This window comes from Myotis davidii, unplaced genomic scaffold, assembly GCF_000327345.1.
Source record: "Myotis davidii unplaced genomic scaffold, ASM32734v1 scaffold217, whole genome shotgun sequence".
Taxonomy (NCBI): domain Eukaryota; kingdom Metazoa; phylum Chordata; class Mammalia; order Chiroptera; family Vespertilionidae; genus Myotis; species Myotis davidii.
Window position 1 is genome coordinate 965,192 of NW_006290034.1, and position 17,690 is coordinate 982,881.

Sequence of the window (17,690 nt, forward strand, 5' to 3'; positions counted from 1 at the left end):
GGCCTGGTGGGGCGGCTGCGAACTGCGACTGCGGGAGAGCAAGAGGCAGGGTCGGTCTGTGTCACCACTGATCCCCCACCTCATCTTTCACAAAACCCAGCATGTGGATTCGTGCAGTTTATTTTTTTATGTTTTTACTGGTTTCAGAGAGGGAGGGAGAGGGAGACAGAGATAGAAACGTCAACGATGACAGAGAATCATGGATCGGCTGCCTCCTACACGCCCCCCACGGGGGATGGAGCCCGCAACCCGGGCCTGTGCCCTGACCGGGAATCAAACCCGGGACCCTTCAGCCCTCAGGCCGATGGAAAGAAAACAAATAGAATCTTGAGCTATCATGGCCCATGGTGATATTATTCCATCATCACTCTCTCCTGGACCCTGTCCTGCAACACCTGGCCGGGTCATGGAATGACAGAGAAATGTGCATGTGTAATGATATGTTATTGGGGAAAAGCAAATCACATCATAATTTGGTATTCAACTGCATTTTCCCCCAATTTGTTTGGAATTTTTTTTGGAAACAAAAAAAGCCCTGTGAAAAGCGAGGCCGTGGGTGGTGCTCGATTCGACTGAAGAGACAATCGCCATCACCACGTTCCATCGGATGTGAGCCCCGGGGGGCGGGGGGCGGCCTTCCCTCCCTCGTTCCCCGGGGCGTCACTGTGATGTGGCCACGAGGGGCCCTCGCTGGGGGCAGTGCTCGGGAGCAGCCACGCTAAGACCATTCTAAGGCGAAGGACCACCAGCCCCTGGAGCTCCCTGCGGCTGGAGTGATTCGTGGGCTGGATGAACGCGTTAACGAACTTGACCTCGGTTTCCTCGCCTTTTGAAGAAATATCCATGGAGGGAAGGAAAGAAAGCCACCTGCAACCAATTTGGAGGCACTGCTCCGAGGAAAAGGCCCGGGAACAGGGAGTATAATTATAACGTAAAACCAGACGCCGGCCCTCTGTTCCGCGGCGACTGTTCGTAATGAAAACTTTAGAAAGACATGAGGTGATAGAAATGTCTCTTTAAAAATAACAACCCCATTTTATTCACCTTTTAAAGGATATGGTCTCGTTGCCTGTAATAAGATATTGGAACCTGAGCAGTGAAGAAGGGTACAAACTTAAATTATCTTCATGCAAATCACTGGCATCTTTTCTCCGCTGAAACTCTACCTCTGCCCCCACGATCGGCCCTGACGCAGCTGTAGGCAGCACTATTTATGAAGCCTGCTATACACCAGGCGATGTGACAGGTGCTGGGAACACAGCAGTGACCAAAGGACATTTTCTGGTCTCGTGGATCTTTATAGTTATGGCGTGATGATGGGCACGGAAGGAGACAGACAAATAACCACCTGACCGGGTGGCCCAGTGGTTGGGGGTCGACCTATGCACCAGGAGGTCATGGTTGTATTCCCGGTCAGGGCACAGGCCCAGGTTGCAGGTTCGATCCCCAGTAGGGGGTGTGCAGGAGGCAGCCGAGCCATGATTCTCTCGCACTATTGATGTTTCTATCTCTCTCTCTCTCTCTCTCTCCCTTCTCTGAAATCCATAAAAATATTAAAAAAACACACAAAACAATACATATGTGTGTGTGTGTGTGATATTGTCATTTATAACAAAAACATTGCTTTGTAACTTACTAACTTACTCCGAGTTCTGTGAGCTGCTCTAGCAATAGAACCCAAGGAAGGGGCGGGGCACGCTCTGATGGACAGCCGCCCTCAGTCAGAAGTGCAGGCAACAACCTGGACGTGGGATTGCCATCCTGTGCTGGGGATTCACTGGAACCTCCGACCTATAGTTGGTCGGAAGCACAGGTGAGAGCCGGGGCTTGTGACAGGCATCGTGTGGGACTGACCCCTCACCTGTGGGATCCGACACCACCTCCAGGAAGATACTGTTAGCACTGAGTTAAACTGTAGGACACCCAACGCCCTGAACATTGCCTGCCGGTGTGGGGAACCTGCTGCCGACACAAACACATCGGAATTGGACCCGGAACCCCCAGACAGTGTGTCTTTACGTGGGTTCTGCTAGGAACAGAATGCAGAGTATGTGGGCGGGGTGTGCTGTGGGCGGGGCCAGGGCGGGTCTCCCTGAGGTGCCCATGGAGGGCCCTGCCCGGAAACGGAAACAGCATCGGAGCAGGTCCTAGGAGGAGGAGCCCGAGTCACTGATGCATCAAGTGTATTCTCCCTTTGACTTTGAAGTGAATGGTCCAATGTACCCCTGAGCTTCAGCAATAACATTGGTTTCTTTCACCTCCCACTGATGGTAGCATCGCCCAATGAGGAAGCAGCGCAGGGCCCATGGCACAGAGCCCCGGCATCATGCACCCACGGGTGTTTGAAAACATTTTTAAATGTATTTTTATTGACCTCAGAGAGGAAGGGAGAGGGAGAGAGAGAGAAACATCAATGATGACAATCATTGATCAGCGGCCTCCTGCACACCCCCTTACTGGGGATGGAGTCTGCAACCGGGCCTGTGGCCTGACTGGGCATCGAATCCTGACCTCCTGGTTCAGGTTCATAGGTCGACACTCAAGCACTGAGCCACGCCGGCCGGGCCCAAGGGTGTTTTAGAAGGAAAGAATCGTGAACTGGTTTTAAGAAATGACTTGTCAGTTAACCAAGGATCCCCCCAAATAAAATATAACATGTTTACAAAATTTCCAAAGTGTCAATCAAGAAGGTAACAATGACTGTGTTCGCAGACCCAGGGGGAAAGGTGGTGACCCGTGGAGACAAGATGTCAATGTCAATGGCCAACGGGAGAACCGCCTGGTGCCGGGCACAGGGTGGTGCCGACATCAAGTCCACGGAGCACAAAGGGGCCGGGAGGTCGAGGTGCGAGTGCTGGAGGGAGACAAAGGAGGCTGACGTTTCCGAACAGTGACAGCAGCGGCCTGAAACCTGAAGACCTGGAATAAAACGCTCAACACTGTAAGTCAACAGCCTACCGGCGGCACCGGCGTTCGTGCTGGCCTCCTAAGCCCTGTGTTTCTGGGAGGAGGTTTTCAAACAGGCGAGGGCGGGACAGGATGCAGGGAGGAACCAGGTAGTGGCACATTATGACCCTAACCCTATCAGTTAGGCCTCTTTATTTATTTTATTATATATATATATGTATGTATGTATATGTATATGTATATGTATGTATGTATATGTATATGGGGAATCAAATCGTGCCCTCCTGGTTCCTAGGCAGATGCTCAGCCACTGAGCCACACCAGCCGGGCCAGTGAGGCCTCTTTAAACTTCACCTACTGTGGGCCCCGGCCGGGGAGCTCAGTTGGTTAGAGCATCGTCCGGATACACCAAGGTTGTGCTTTGATCCCTGGTCAGGGCACATACGAGAAGCAACAGATGAGGGCATCACTAAGTGGAATAACAGACTGACATTTTTTCCTCTCTTCCTCTCTCTCTCTTTCAAACCAACAGTAATTAAAAACCCCCCACGTGCTGTGAAGGGTGGCTGTGAGGCTCAGGAGAAGGTCCCTGACATCTGGAAAGCGTTTCAGTCCTGGCGTGGGATCCCTGTGCTGTCTCAGCATGACCTTCCCAGAGGCCCGGGAGCAGGGGAGGGAGGGATCCGCCGGACTTCCGCTTCCCATGCACTTCCTGCGTCTGCCTCTTTCCCAGCGGATCCCTGATAACCCGTATGACTCAACTTGACCCAACCACTGCAGACAGACACAACTCTGGTTAAAACTTCCAACTGAACCATTTGCATTTGAATGGGCGCTGGTGCTCTGTTCCCCGGTGACACTGTCATTAGCGCCAAGAAGCCCCTGGGCATCAACGTGCCCAGATTCAGCAGGGAATTCTCAGCACCCAGAGCCCATGTGGCCGCCTGCAGGTCGCCCGTGTCTCTCCTTCTCTTCAGCTCTCACTGAGTCAGGCTCTGTCCGGCGCGGGCTGGATTTTTCAGTTATTTTCCCCTGGCCCATCCTGATCCTGAATGATCTGCCTGAAGCAGCAATCTACCGCTATGTCGGGAAGGAACTACTCTGCCTCTATGGAGACCATTTCATCTCCAACTACTTTTCAGGTCAGACGCTGCCACTTAATAACGGTTTGGAACCCTGCGCGGAGTCACTGAAAGGCATAAAAATTACTTATTAGTCATGGTGCTTTCTCCCCCCATCACCAGCTCAGTGGCTCTGTTTTGATGGCTCCATTAGATACAGGCTCATTCTTCTTCTTTTTCCTCGATGACCTGACAACACGCAGGTGTTAGATAAAAGGACAAATCCCCCTTCACACCCACGAAGCTGCATACCGACGGAATGTTTAATAGGAAAATGGTGTCATGGCTCTGCTACTTCATACTGAGTTTAAAACATCACCGAGGGCGGACGCCAAAAACCAACCCGGATGTGCCATCCGAGAGGCCAGGTCTGCCAAGGGCATGACGGGGCCCACGGAATGTTTATTTACAAGCGCCCAAAATGGACGTCAGGACCCAATGACTGTGAGCACATCTGACTTGACTATGTCCCCCCGAGAGGGATAAAAATGAGATCCCACGCCCTTCTGACTCCAGTTCCATCTCATGACAGACCGGCTGGAGTCGCCTCGATTCTGAGACCCGAACCACGTGGGAGAACTCAGTGTGGAAGCTGCATTTAGCCATGACCAACTCTGATGGTCTTTTCCGGGAGCTATCTCTATGTCCAACGTCATCCATTAGGATTTATAACTGGGATTTGATTGAAACTCATTGTTTTCAACCTGACAGTGCGGCCAGTGACTTAATATCACCTTCTTTTCGCACAGGGCGTTCAGAGTGGCGCTGTGCCTTAAATACGGAAGGACGCTTTGTCACGAGGTCTTGAGAGTCCAGCGCAGTTGTCATTCGAACCGCGCATACCCCCTGCTCGGTGGCAGAGGAGGGTTAGAGAACGAGGAGCCAGGTCTGTGGGTATCACTGTTCCGATTCAAAGCCGGGGGGTTTGCAAAAATTAATACGACACATCGACGATGCTCCCCTACCCCCGCCGCCCCTGAAGGCACGTTAAGTGCAAGAACAGGGCAGCCGGCTGTCCACCTCCGAAGCTCCAAATGAAGTCCTCCGCCAGCCCGGCCGATTGGCAGCCCTGGATAGTGTAAACTAACCACCAAATTACAGCCTTCCGCCTGCCTCCCCGGTTTCACAGGGCTGCACACCCAAATGCATGCCTGGTGGCTACCCATTCGTCTAGCAGCTGGAGAGATGACACTTGACATTTGGAATCTCTCCCATGAAGACCCTGCCGGCTTTCCCATTAGCTCCCCGGTGAGACTGTCAGGTCGAATAAGCTGCCGCAGAACCTGCCAAGGGTAAGGGGAGCGCCGACGGCAGCCGGGCCATTTACATTTCTAATTCTCGAACCCTGGCTCTCAGACAGCGCGGAAACCACCGGTGTGTTCGGGCAGAAGGATGCCTTTGAAGATGCGGCATTAAAGTGGAATTTTAAGCAGCGATCACAAGTGTCATCTATGTGAAGTGGGCGGGGAAGGTCTTCGAAGCCACAGAGACGTGGACGCAGGTAAGTTCCTCCAAGTTTGTTTCCTAAAAGCCCCAAAGGTCGTACTTTTTTTTTTTTTTTTTTTTTTTTTTAAGCTCATCTTCGTCCACAGCAGAAATCTTTAACACGAGGCACGCTTAGGACCATTCCTGGGGTATTTTCACGTTGTAAACATTCCTAGAGGTGGCTTTAAAAATTCTTACGATCTGACAACGTGGGGCTCCTTTTGAAAATCACTGAGCCCAACAGAAAATAAGATTATAAATATTCCAGTGGAAAGAAAACGCTGTGTTCACTCTCACTAATCTCTCGGGCATAAACATGGGCCTTGTTCCCCTTTAGAAAGGTGCTTCCTTTTAGAGACTCCCCATCAGAGGGTGTTGCTGGCCTGCCTGGGCAGGTAACGATATCAGAAAGACAAAGCCCTTCCCGTAATCTCAAACAGAAAAAAAAACGGCAGAAGATGAAAGATTTCATCTATCGATATGAACACACATCATCCAATGGACTCCACAGCCATGACCTCCACGCGGTGCTCCGTCTCAGATGCCCCGTCCTCAGGGTCTGCCCCCACTTTCTACTCCTGTTGGGTAACACTGCCAACAGCACACATGGGCCTCTCTAAGGGTCCCGGCAATGTCCAAACGTAGGTAAAACTAATAATACGATTAAAAAGGAAAATTAAAGATAAAAAACACATGCAGAAGAAACAGGAGACGTGAACGATATGACTCTCAGTCTTGAATCCATCACCACACGGGACTGAGAGCACGTCTGTAACGTCAATTTAGCAGCGCTGAGCTGTCCCTCACTTCCAACGGGGACAGACAGGGATCCCTACGGCTGAGCCTCGGGCCCCAATCTCAGAGCCGCACGAGCACGAGCCTCGCGTTCCCATGCCGTTCCATCCAGAGGCTCTCCAAGAGGCTGAGCTCATGGGAAACCATGGAAATACTTAGCAACGATCGAGCTCCTCCTTTCTCTTCCAACGAAAACCACAGGTGACTCACCTGAGGGTCGGCCGTGGCATGAAACTTTCCACGAGGCTCGGAAATCACCGAATCCTTTCACAGAGCTATCGACCTGCCACTGGATGGTAATGACTTTCTGTCAACCTTGACCTGGGGCAGATCTGAACTCGGGACCAGGCACTGTAGCTCATCTCTGAGATACCTAGCTCCCCCAGCAACTAGGGATGCGGATGTGCCTTGATCGAACCGGAAGAAAGGACACAAAACCTCAAGCAGTAGAAACGTAGGTCATCAATGCGAGGATTTGTGATAGTTTTAAAGAAATTTACGAACACCTATTTCAAAACAGAGCTAGGCCCTGGGCTAGAGGGGCAGGGAGTGGAGGCAATTTCAAGAGGCCACAGAGGCCAGGCCTAAGGTAATGGCATCAGCGAGGGGAACATCCACGTTGTTGGTCTGTTCCTATTTAGTCTTAGCACCCTGCACCCAGCACCCTGGCCGGCGGGAGGAGGTGCCCAGGCTACACTCAGAGATGTTACACCTGCCTTCCCCTTCTACTCCAACCTGAAAAGGCAATTAAACAAACACTATGTTGGAGGAATCTGAATCCTTCAGCCAGCCCCCACCTCGTACCGGTCACAGATTTTCCATTTTATATTCCAAACACTATGATTCTTAGCAATATGCATTTTTTAAAGCACATCTGCTTTCTTTCTTTCTTTTTAAAAATCACCCCTAAAAGTCTGTTTCTTCCCTTTCATGGGTAAGTAGGAGCAAAGGAAAATAAGTGCTCCTGTTCCTTAGGGCACGTTGATCAGATTCAGGGAAATCAAAAGAAAACAGTGACGTCAACAGAAAAACACCCCTAAGATTCCTTTCAGGTGACGATTGGGACAAAACCACAATCATCGTCAACGGGAGTGAATATTCTCTATGTACTGCAATTTAAAAGCTATAAACGGATTTAAAACTGTAGGGGAAAAACAAACACCTCCCACTCTCTATGGATGAGCATTCAATTTCACCTTTTCCAGTCTCCCTGGCCTGTCTGCCTTCCCACCCTATTCGCTCCTGCAAACTGAATCTCCACCTTCACTAGCTTCCCCCTGGCCTCGCCCCAGAGCCGTATTTGATAACCTTCATTCCTTCCAGGAGATAACAGTCCGGTCAATGAGATGTCTGGTCGACCAAATTTGGACGGCACACAAAAAATCAGAACACTTTCTCCGAGTAAATATGTATGAGGCCGACTTCCTATAGAGCAGTCGTTCTCAACCTTGGCTGCACGTTAGACTCACCTGGGAATCTTTTTTAAAATCCTCATTTCTGGGCCTCATCCTCCAGAAATTCTGTTTCTTTGTTACTAATGTTGTGGCTCCACCCCATCACAAAGAAACAGAATTTCCGGAGGATGAGGCCCAGAAATCAGGATTTTAAAAAGATTCCCAGGTGATTCTAATGTGCAGCCAAGGTTGAGAACCGCTGCTATAGAGTCATAATATATATTATAGACATGTTCATATGAACAAGCAGTAAAAATAAAGTACTTATCTACTGGGCGAAATGAACACGGATCGACTGCACATGCCTACCTGTATGTATCTGTGAATGAACCAGGAGGCTTGCTTTCCATCATTCACCGATTCCACGGTCGTGTTAGCCATTCCCACGATATCACCCCCTGCAAACACCCACGGTTCACTGGTCTGCATCGTCTCAGGGTCGACTTCTGGGAGGCCCCATCTGTTAAATTTGATAGGGCTCAAGGCTTCTTTTACTGAAAAAAAAAGGTGAAAGACAACAGAAAATGACTAATCTGTGCATCTTGTAATAATAATCTGAAAATTAGGAAAAATTATGATTTAATGATTGTTCTAGGGAGTCAAACAACTGTTTCTAATGAAGCATAAACACGGAAAGTTAATGACCTGGGTTAGGAATGCATTCAAAGTATTAACTCAACCAACCCTCAAGACATCTATCTTCCTCACAGAAGTTCAAGACCACAGAGGTGGGCGACGTTTCCGTTCTGGTATTTACGTCTAAGGAGTCTGAGTCAAGGAAGACGGTTCTTTGTCCATAACGACCGTTTTCAGATTTGTTACTCATATGCTCCCAAACCTGTTCCTGTGTCACAGGTGTAAGTTATGCTGTGAATTTGGGTCAATGGCCAAGTCCTTTCTCACACAATAATCATCCTTTACAATAAAAGCCTAATATGCAAATCGACTGAACGGCAGAACGACCAGTTGCTATGATGCATACTGACCACCAGGGGGTAGATGCTCAACAGAGGAGCTGTCCCCAGCCCACAGACCCCAGGCCAGCCAAGGCGGGTGCCAGCGCACCCCTCCCGCCCCCGATTGCCCCACCATTTGCCCCACAGATAGGCCCTGATCCCCAGGCCTAGGGGCCCTACTCGTGCACAAATTTTGTGCACCGGGGCCTCTAGTATATAATAAAAGGCTAATATGCAAATTGTACCCTCCACTAGGAGTTCAACCAGGGGGCGGGGCTGGCCAGCCAACCGCCCGCAGTCCCTCCCCCAGGCTGGCCTGGCCTGATCAGCCCGATGGGGGTGGGCCGGCTTGGCCCCACCCGTGCACGAATTCGTGCACTGGACCTCAAGTAAGTTTTATAAACAAAACAGCACACAGTCTTCTACACTGACACCCTTTCACACTTAATGTGGAGCAATTTAATGCACTGGGGAAGGGAGTTCCCTTTAGTCATCAATTTGTTTTATTTTGTAAACCTCAACAAAGGCGAACGTGACCATGAGTCCCTTAAAGCAGCTTCCGATAGGCTGAAATACTGAGAGGTACTCTGTGTCCCAGTGCACTCAAGGAAGAGGGCGAGCTCCTTTAAGAAAAGTATCTGGAGGAAGCTCTGACTGGACCCACGGTCCTGGAGTTGGAAGAGACCATGAAGGAAGATAGATGCACCATATGTGATGAGGCAAACTGCCACGGTGAGGACAGAACGTTCTCTCCCGGTATTTGGGTCATGAATTTGAATGTGGCCTCTCAGGACAGACTAAAGGAGCTATTCTTCACTCCAGTTCAAAAGAGAATACAGCCCGGCCAGTGTGGCTCAATGAGCATTGACCTAGGAACCAGAAGGTCCTTGTTCAATTCTGGTCAGGGCACATGCCTGGGTTGTGGGCTCCATCTCCAGTAGGCGGCGTGCAGGAGGCAGCCGATCAATGATTCTTTCTCATCACTGATGTTTCTATCTCCCTCTCCCTCTCCCTCTCCCTTCCTCTCTGAAATCGATAAAAATATATTAAAAAAAACAAATAGTGAATAAGAGGTCAAACAGCTGGTGATGAGGGTGTTTAATGCATTGTAGCAAAGCTTATGTCAACTGAAATAGAAACCAATGGTTCCCGTTTAATATCTAATGTGCTGACTCGTCAGGATCTTCAAAGGATCTGGAAAAAGTAGGACTTCAACAACGTATAGGAACACAAGCAACGCGACCAGCAGGGCGAAACGCGCTCTCCGCGCACCAGGCAGCCAGCGCCGGATGACCCTTCATGGCAACCTGATCTTCAAATGGTGCAGGTCGGTGGGCACCGCTTCCCTGCAGGCACAGTGGCCTGTGGAAGTGTACACGCAGACACAGGCCGGTCGGCAGGGAGAATATGAGTTTATGAATTTGCTTATGAACACTCTGTTGGAACTGATGTTATAAATCCAAATAACATCTCTCGCGATTCCAATGGGCTCCTTTGCAAGAGAACCATCATTTCTGTGATTTAACCACATTCGTTACAGCTCCAGAGGGTTTAGCATCGACATCAAATCAAGGGTCCAGTTAAAAGAAAAACACAACCCATGTGCACCCTCTTCGCCGTTGGCCAGAAGGGAGCCCTCGGTGCAGGCGCTGCTCACGAAGGCGGCTTCCACCTTCCCGTCCAGGCGCCTCTCCTGTGGCGCTCACTCCCGGGGGACTCACAGCGCTGGGAGCCCTTTCCCAGGGGCACAACGCCCCACCCCCCAGTCAGTGCACGTCTCCTGCTCCGCCTTCGTCCAGCGTGATGGGAAGGTTTACTTAGCGCGCTGTTTCCTGGGCAGTGGCGGCTGGATAGTGACAGAAGGGCGGTGTTCTTCTGTCTTGTGTATCCCCTAATGTGGTGCGAGGCCTTCCGGTTGGGACCAGCATTGCCCCACAGATCTCCGCGAGACCGCACCCCGAAGGGCCTGCAGCACAGGCCCAGGAAGCTTGACGGCAGGACAGAAATAGAGCGAGAAAGAACCCAGGACGTGCTCATGTACAGTCTCTACTCTTACGCACACAGGAGAGATGCGTGTGACCTGTCAGGGTGCCTGGAATCCCATGCAGTCTTTCAAAAGAAGGAAAACATCCCTAATTTTAACCAAACATTGGAGATGTATGCTAATTTCCGGCTTTAATTACTACTATGTTCTAATGAGTTGGTTTTTCTTTTTTAAAGACATTCTGAGGTAGCTTGCAAACAAGAAGTGGTTTGGAAATAGGGACTTTTAGTCAATTTAATGTTATGCATGAAATGATTCTCTCACCCCCTCCCCGCCCCCCATAGACTTAATTGTATTGTGACATGCAAGTTCTTCAATAAGCCACACTTAGACCGCAGCAGCTGGCCCTCAGGGACCCGTCACCAGGAGACGCAGATTGCCAAGGTCAATTAGACGGATGGAGCTGCGCTGTCGTATCGGCAGACAAGCAACCCACAAGCATATGACAAGTCTATTTCTCAGTATTCATAAAAGGATGTCAAGGATGTGATATTTCGGTGCATAAATGTAAATTAATCCTCCATAAACAACACAACGGGAATCACAATGAAGCAGGCTGGCTCCTCTTCTATGCCGAGTTTGAGATGCCACAGCAGGAGGGGAGAGGCAGAGAGAGACTCAGCACTGACAACACACAGGCTTCTGGAAAACGTAGCTGGGTCCATCTCTGGGCTTGTGGTTTCATTTTGCAGAACCCATTCACCACGAGGACCAGAGCACAGAGACAACAGTCCCTGGTAAATCAACGCCGAGAGCAAAATCTCGGCAAGACCAAAGTGTCTCTCATGACAGGGCCGGGGGCGCGAGGGCCCCTGCAGGAACCCGGGGTAAGGAAGGGCCAGGGCCAGGGGGTGCCTTCAACAACTCAGAGCCATCACATGCGAGGGCTTGGGTTCTGCCTTGGCATCGCCGCCTGCATGGGAGTCTCTGAAGCAACCTGCTAGCCACTCCCAGTTACCACGGGCCCTCAGGGGCGTCCTCGTGGCCGCTCACAGACCCTCCCAAGTCAGAAAAGCCAACCTTGATTCTGCGCCTGCCCGCTCCCCCGGGCCTTTCAGATCATCTCGGACTCTCCTTAGAATACTGCGTTTCCCTCGTCTCCTCTCCTTTGGAAAAATGGTTTTCTTTTCTCATGGCCTACTACCATCTTTACCTAATTTCTTAGAATAACTTACACTGACTGTTGACTGTTTTCACCACACAATGATCCCTTCCAGTCCGCGCCCCGAGGGAAGATACGGTCTCCACAGCCAGCGGTTCCGGGACCTCGGGCCTCTTCCCTCTGCCTTTTCTGTAGCGTCCAATGGTGGAACCCCGTTAATTTTATCTCCTTTTTTGACTGGCAGGATGTCCCTCTCTCCAGGCTCTCCCTAGCTCTAACCCAGCGGTTCTCAACCTGTGGGTTGCGACCCCTTTGGTGGTCAAACAACCCTTTCACAGGGGTCGCCTAGTGAAGGACATGAAGGAACGTGAGTGCACTATGACCCCTTGCACCGAGGCAGAAGGCGGGCATGAGCTCACTGAGACCACAGAACAGCTCTCTCATGGAGCTGTCATCACCCTGGGAATAGCCAAAGGGTGGCAGTGTTGGTATCTGAATCCAGTTATTTCTGACTTCAAAGTCCTCCTTGCCACCGACCCCTGGTACGGGGGCCACCGAAAGCGAGGCATGTGCCCCGAACCGTTTCTTGAAGCCTCACTACTGGGGTTCTAGGAGAAAGCAACGGGCTTAGAGGGGCAGCCAAGGATCCGGTCCTGGCCAGGCTTCTGGATACAGCCTTAGGCCATCTCATTCCCTGCGACCTTTTCGCGTCCCTTTATGTTAAATTCACACAACCATCTCCATTAAGCCAGCAGCCATGTAACTTCTCCTCGAGTCCCGGGACATCTGAGTCAGTGCCTTCCCAGGCGCCCAGCCCTGTAACTGGGACACAGGAGGGGCTCCGTGTGTAGTTTTTGGTTGAAAAAAGTAATATGGAAAATGTAATGGCTGTTGTCCCGTTAGCTAGCATTCATATTTAATGTTGCATAACCTATGATCAACTTACTAATTTTCCTGTAAGTCTTATTTCCACAATTAGAGAGCCATTGTGGAGAATAAACGCAAATATTGTTCTTTAAAGTTTCTAAAAATAAAATGTCTCCAGTGGCAAATGCACTGCCTACGGAAGAGCCCTCGGTTAATCTCTCTTGCTTGGCTTAACTACTGGATGCCCCCCACGACGATGGGTAAATAATGTGCAGTTTGAACAAGCTGGTAGGATCCGGGCAGCGAGAAAATACAGATTTCATTTTCCTGCCCTGGACGCTCAGGGCTGGCGGGCGCCTGAGTCAAGCACAAAAGATGGACAACAGCCCACGGCAACTCCTCCCGTCCCCCTTGCATCCCCCGGGGAGCCTCCTTCTCATTCCCTCAACTGACCAAGGAATCAATTCGGAATTAAAATGGCCCAACACTTCGCCTTGCTTTGTTTATTTCTCTGCAGTAATCCCATCTATTTAAACCTGGAAACTCCTTGAAGATGCGATTTCATTTTATCCGGGAGCCGTCTCCTCCAGGAGGGCGCTGTCCTTGAAGGAAATGCGTGGGGATTGTTTTCAGATTCTCGGTTGGGTCCCCAAACGCCGCACTTTGATTTACTTATTTATATTCAATGATACCATCTACTTAAGACCACACTCTCCTGGAAGGAACAGATCATCCCTTAATCTGATTTGGACCCTGATCATCATAATTCTATGCACATTTGGGTGCTTAATACTTCTTGGTAATTGGGAGGCAGGGAAAAAGAAAGCAGAAAGGCTCCCGGGATGTGTCATACATGCTCCTCAGTGAGAGAACTTTCCAGAATGCCGCATGAGATCGTGAAGGGATACAAATAATGACAGAAAGGGGTTAAGAAAAATGTTTACTCTAAGATTCCCCATTGGCTGCATTTGAAGCCCAAGTAAAAACAGTAGTAAATTATACAGCGTGCACAAACAATATTATTAAAATATAAGTGAATACTGAAAAATATTTTAATTAACAAAATAAATCAAATGGAAAAGATTCCCTAAATAGAGCTTTAAAAGCGAGCCCGCGTGAGTCTGACTGCCATGACTAATTATGTATCCGTGGAATGTGTGTTCAATTTGGGCTTATTTAAATAGCAGAATGCTCATTAGCTGCAGTATATCTGTGAAGCTTCAGTAAACAGTTTAATGGTTTTTATGTTTAACCAATTTCATAAGTTCCTGTAATTTTAGCTTTAGCAGCTCATTAATGTTATTTTCTGATATCCATCTTACGGCTTTTTTCCTTTCCCTTGTCGATCGGCTGGAGGCATCCTTCCGTGCCGGCTTCAGACAGGCAGCCGCGTTTCTTTTCAACAGGTTTTGTGCATAAGTAAGTGCGCACGTCAAGACCTCGGCTTCTGCCCGGCTGGCGGGGCTCCGTGGCTGAGCATCAGCCGATGAACCAGGAGGTCACGGTTCACTTCCCGGTCAGGGCACAGGCCCGGGTTGCGGGCTCGATTCCCATTAGGGGGCGTGCAAAAGGCAGCCCATCCATGATCCTCTCTCACCGTGAATGTTCCTATCTCTCTCTCCCTCCCTCTCCCTTCCTCTCTGACATCGATAAAAACATATTGTTGAAAAGAAAAAAAACCCCCACAATTTGAAGAGCTCCTTCATGGTGGGTGGGAAGAGATCAACCAAAGAACATGTCTGCGTGGATGCGTAACCCGTGGGCACAGACAACAGGGTGCTGAAGGCCAGGGGGCGGGGCTAGGAGGGGTCAATGGGGAATTAAGGGGCATCTGTAATACTTTCCACAATAAAGACGCATTTTAAACAGCAGCAGGCGTATGGCGAGCACAGGGAGAAGGCTGGCCCTGGAGAGCACGAGACCCCATGAAGCCTGGGGGGCCTCCATGGTGTCAGCGAGCAGGGGTGCCTGGGCACATGCCTGACACTGGCGTTGGGTAGCTTCCATATGTCAGGGATAGATGTTACATAAGATTCAATGTAATTTCTCAACTTACACAGTTACAACAGCCATCTACGGAGGTCACTGTTGAATGCGACCCAAGACCACCCTAAGCAGGCACAGGGTTCATTCATCTTGTGCTTGGGGCCAAGAACACAAACGCGAACAATTAACAAGAAGGATGTGCCACACACATAAAAACCCTCATTCCCGGACGTCGGCCTACAATCCACGCCCTGCCTGTAGCGTCCTCCCCGGCTCTGTGCCTTGCTTTGGCATCGCAGGAACAATAGGTTCCGGCTGCACCGTCGCTAACTCACGTCTGAGAGAGACAGGTGACGGGCCGCGGGCAGCAGAGCCCAGGACACCCACGCCGCCCCCTCCAGGCTGAGCAACGTCGGCTCTGCCTTCTGACTCCTCTTCTCTGAGACAAGGATGAGACCTGTTTCCATTCCCTGCCCTTTCCCCAGCCACTCCTAGAACACGCCGCTGCTCTGCTGCTGGTATGTAATCTTTGATTTGATGGGAAAACGACGGATCCACCCGCCGTCTCCTCGCAAGAATGCACAAGCTACCAACCGCCGGTGAGATCTGAAAAGCCAAGATAAGGGAAGGCTCGGTGCAGAGCCATCCACGGGGGAAACACACCTGTGCCCGCGCGTCCGACAGAGGGAGGAAAAGCAATTACAGAAACAGCTCGCTGTGCTCGGGGGGCGTCCGGGGACGTGTACGTGATGTGCTGTTGATGCCAACTCACTTTTTAAAAAAAAATATTTGTATTGATTTCAGAGAGGAGAGGAGAGGGAGGGAGAGCTAGAAACATCAGTGATGAGAGAGAATCACTGAGGGGCTGCCTCCTGCACACCTCCTACTGGGGATCGAGCCCGCCACCCGGGCATGTGCTCTTGACGGGAATCGGCCCCCGGGCCCTTCGGTTCCCAGGCCAACGCTCTATCCACTGAGCCACCCCAGCTAGGGCCCAACTCACTTTCAACACTGTTACCAGTAGGACCTCCCTCCTCATCGTCTCCCCGCTTTCCAAGTAACTTCAAAGAGCAGCTCTGGGAAGAGACCCTTCCTGTGGGTGGTGATTCTGCAGAGGTGCGGGGGCGTGGGCTGGACTCCACCACCTCACCTCGCGCTGCGCAGGGAATGCTGTGACAGAAGGCGACACGTCTTCCAGCCAGAAACAAGAATCCGACCCTTAGGACAGTCTCGGAGAACATACGGACAGTCTTCCTACCGGCTTCCTGAGAACGGTTCGTGGCCCACACGTAGTGAGAAGCGAGGCAACGCACAGAAAGGGCTGGAAAGGGTTCATTCTCAACGTGGGGCGGCCGATACACGGGATTCACGCACGTTTTACTCCTCGGGCGTCATCACATGGGAGGGGAGCCCGCGGGGCCACAGAGCCGCCGGCCACCCGGCACACCGTGGGGGCGGGGCTGCTGGGTGTCCAGAAGGAGGGCCCCACTTCTCATACTTGTGGGAAGTTGTTTAAAAACTCAGGGGATACGGCTTTCACTCAGCGACTGAACGGACAGCCACCGCTGGAGGCGCCAGGCTGCGGCAGCGGAGACAGAGGAGCGGCAGGGAACGCTTCCCAGTGTCTGCTCCCGACCCTCCCCTGTCTCCTGAGTTCTGGCCCCGGTTCGGCTGTTGAATGGACCGGCCAATCCCAGGGCAGCACATCGCCCCCTCCCTCCCACCTGGCTCCCTGCTGCCTCGGCGAGTTCCACCTGCACAGGGACGTCTACCTAGGCCCCGCCCCAGACACTCCGTCCACCTCAGATCACACCAGGGACCCGGTCCCGAGTCTCCTACGTACGGGGTGTGCCTTCATTCTGAATGTTCTCCCGCAGTCTTCCCTCCTCTGCCTGAATCTCAACCTTCACCAGGAGCCACTCAACCCTTTGTACGTCGTAAGCGTCTAGAGACGCAGTTAAATTCAAAATATTGTGGCACGTGGGATGGTTTCCGTTTTGGACGCGTGGCAGTGAACAACTGGCAAAACCAGTCTTTTCACAGGTTTCATGGATGCCATTTCTGTCTTATCCCGGGCATCGTTTCCAGCACACGCAGAGCAACACGCTGGGTCCACGCCCGGGTCTCCCTCCAGGGGGCAGCACTGGTATCTCACTCACACTGGCTCTCCGCATCCTACTCACCTTCCCTCAAAGAGCAGAGATGAGTGCCCGGCCAGCAGTGCTCAGTGGTTGAGCATCAACCTGTGAACTAGGGGGATTGATTCCCGGTCAGGGCACAGGCCTGGATTGCGGGCTCCATCTCCAGTAGGGGGCGTGCAGGAGGCAGCTGATCCATGATTCTATCTCATCATCGATGTTTCCCTCTCTCCCTCTCCCTTCCTCTCTGAGATCAATAAAAAACGGAAAAAAAAAAAAAAGAGAGAGAAAAGAGCAGAACTGAGCAAGGCCAGTGTGTGACGCTGGGAGAGAGCAGGTGTACACAACACACCCCTCTCCTGCCCGTGGCCTGGAGCTGCCCACCTGAGCACGGGCTGGTCACACCTGTGAGTGGCGGAGTGGTTCCACCTGGGTCAGCACTGCAAGCCGCACCTGCCCTCTGAGTGAACCACCTCGAAGGTGCTGCCTGGTTTCTGATCTCCGATGACTGGAAGACCCTTTCGAGAGGCTCCACACCCAAGCAGAGAAGGAAAACCCACTGCCTACCACAATGTTCTCATGAACACGGAAAACCTCTCCCATAGTCCAACCTCCCCACTGGCCCCCTGGACACCTAGTGGGCGTCACGCAAACCCCCAGCTTAGCACGCAGGTCCCTGGAGCCCACACACAGGCGCGGCCGCATCTCCTGCCCCCGCATCCCTCCACACATTCTGCCCGGTCTGACCTCCCAGCCTCTGATCCAGCCGCACAGAACTCCTCACCTCTATCTGCTCGCACAGGGTCGGGTGTCAGCTCAGACTTTTGGGCGTGAC

The 17,690-nt window shown here is 51.4% G+C and overlaps 1 protein-coding gene across 1 annotated transcript in view; it reads right to left on the minus strand.

The window, feature by feature from the left end:
- Positions 1–17,690, minus strand: part of DPYD (dihydropyrimidine dehydrogenase) — a 322,055-nt gene that overhangs the window by 133,440 nt on the left and 170,925 nt on the right. Inside the window, 2 exon segments of the mRNA XM_015563508.1 lie at positions 1–28; positions 8,072–8,256. The exon segment at positions 1–28 is cut by the window's left edge and continues 212 nt beyond it. Coding sequence (XP_015418994.1) covers positions 1–28; positions 8,072–8,256 — 213 coding nt within the window.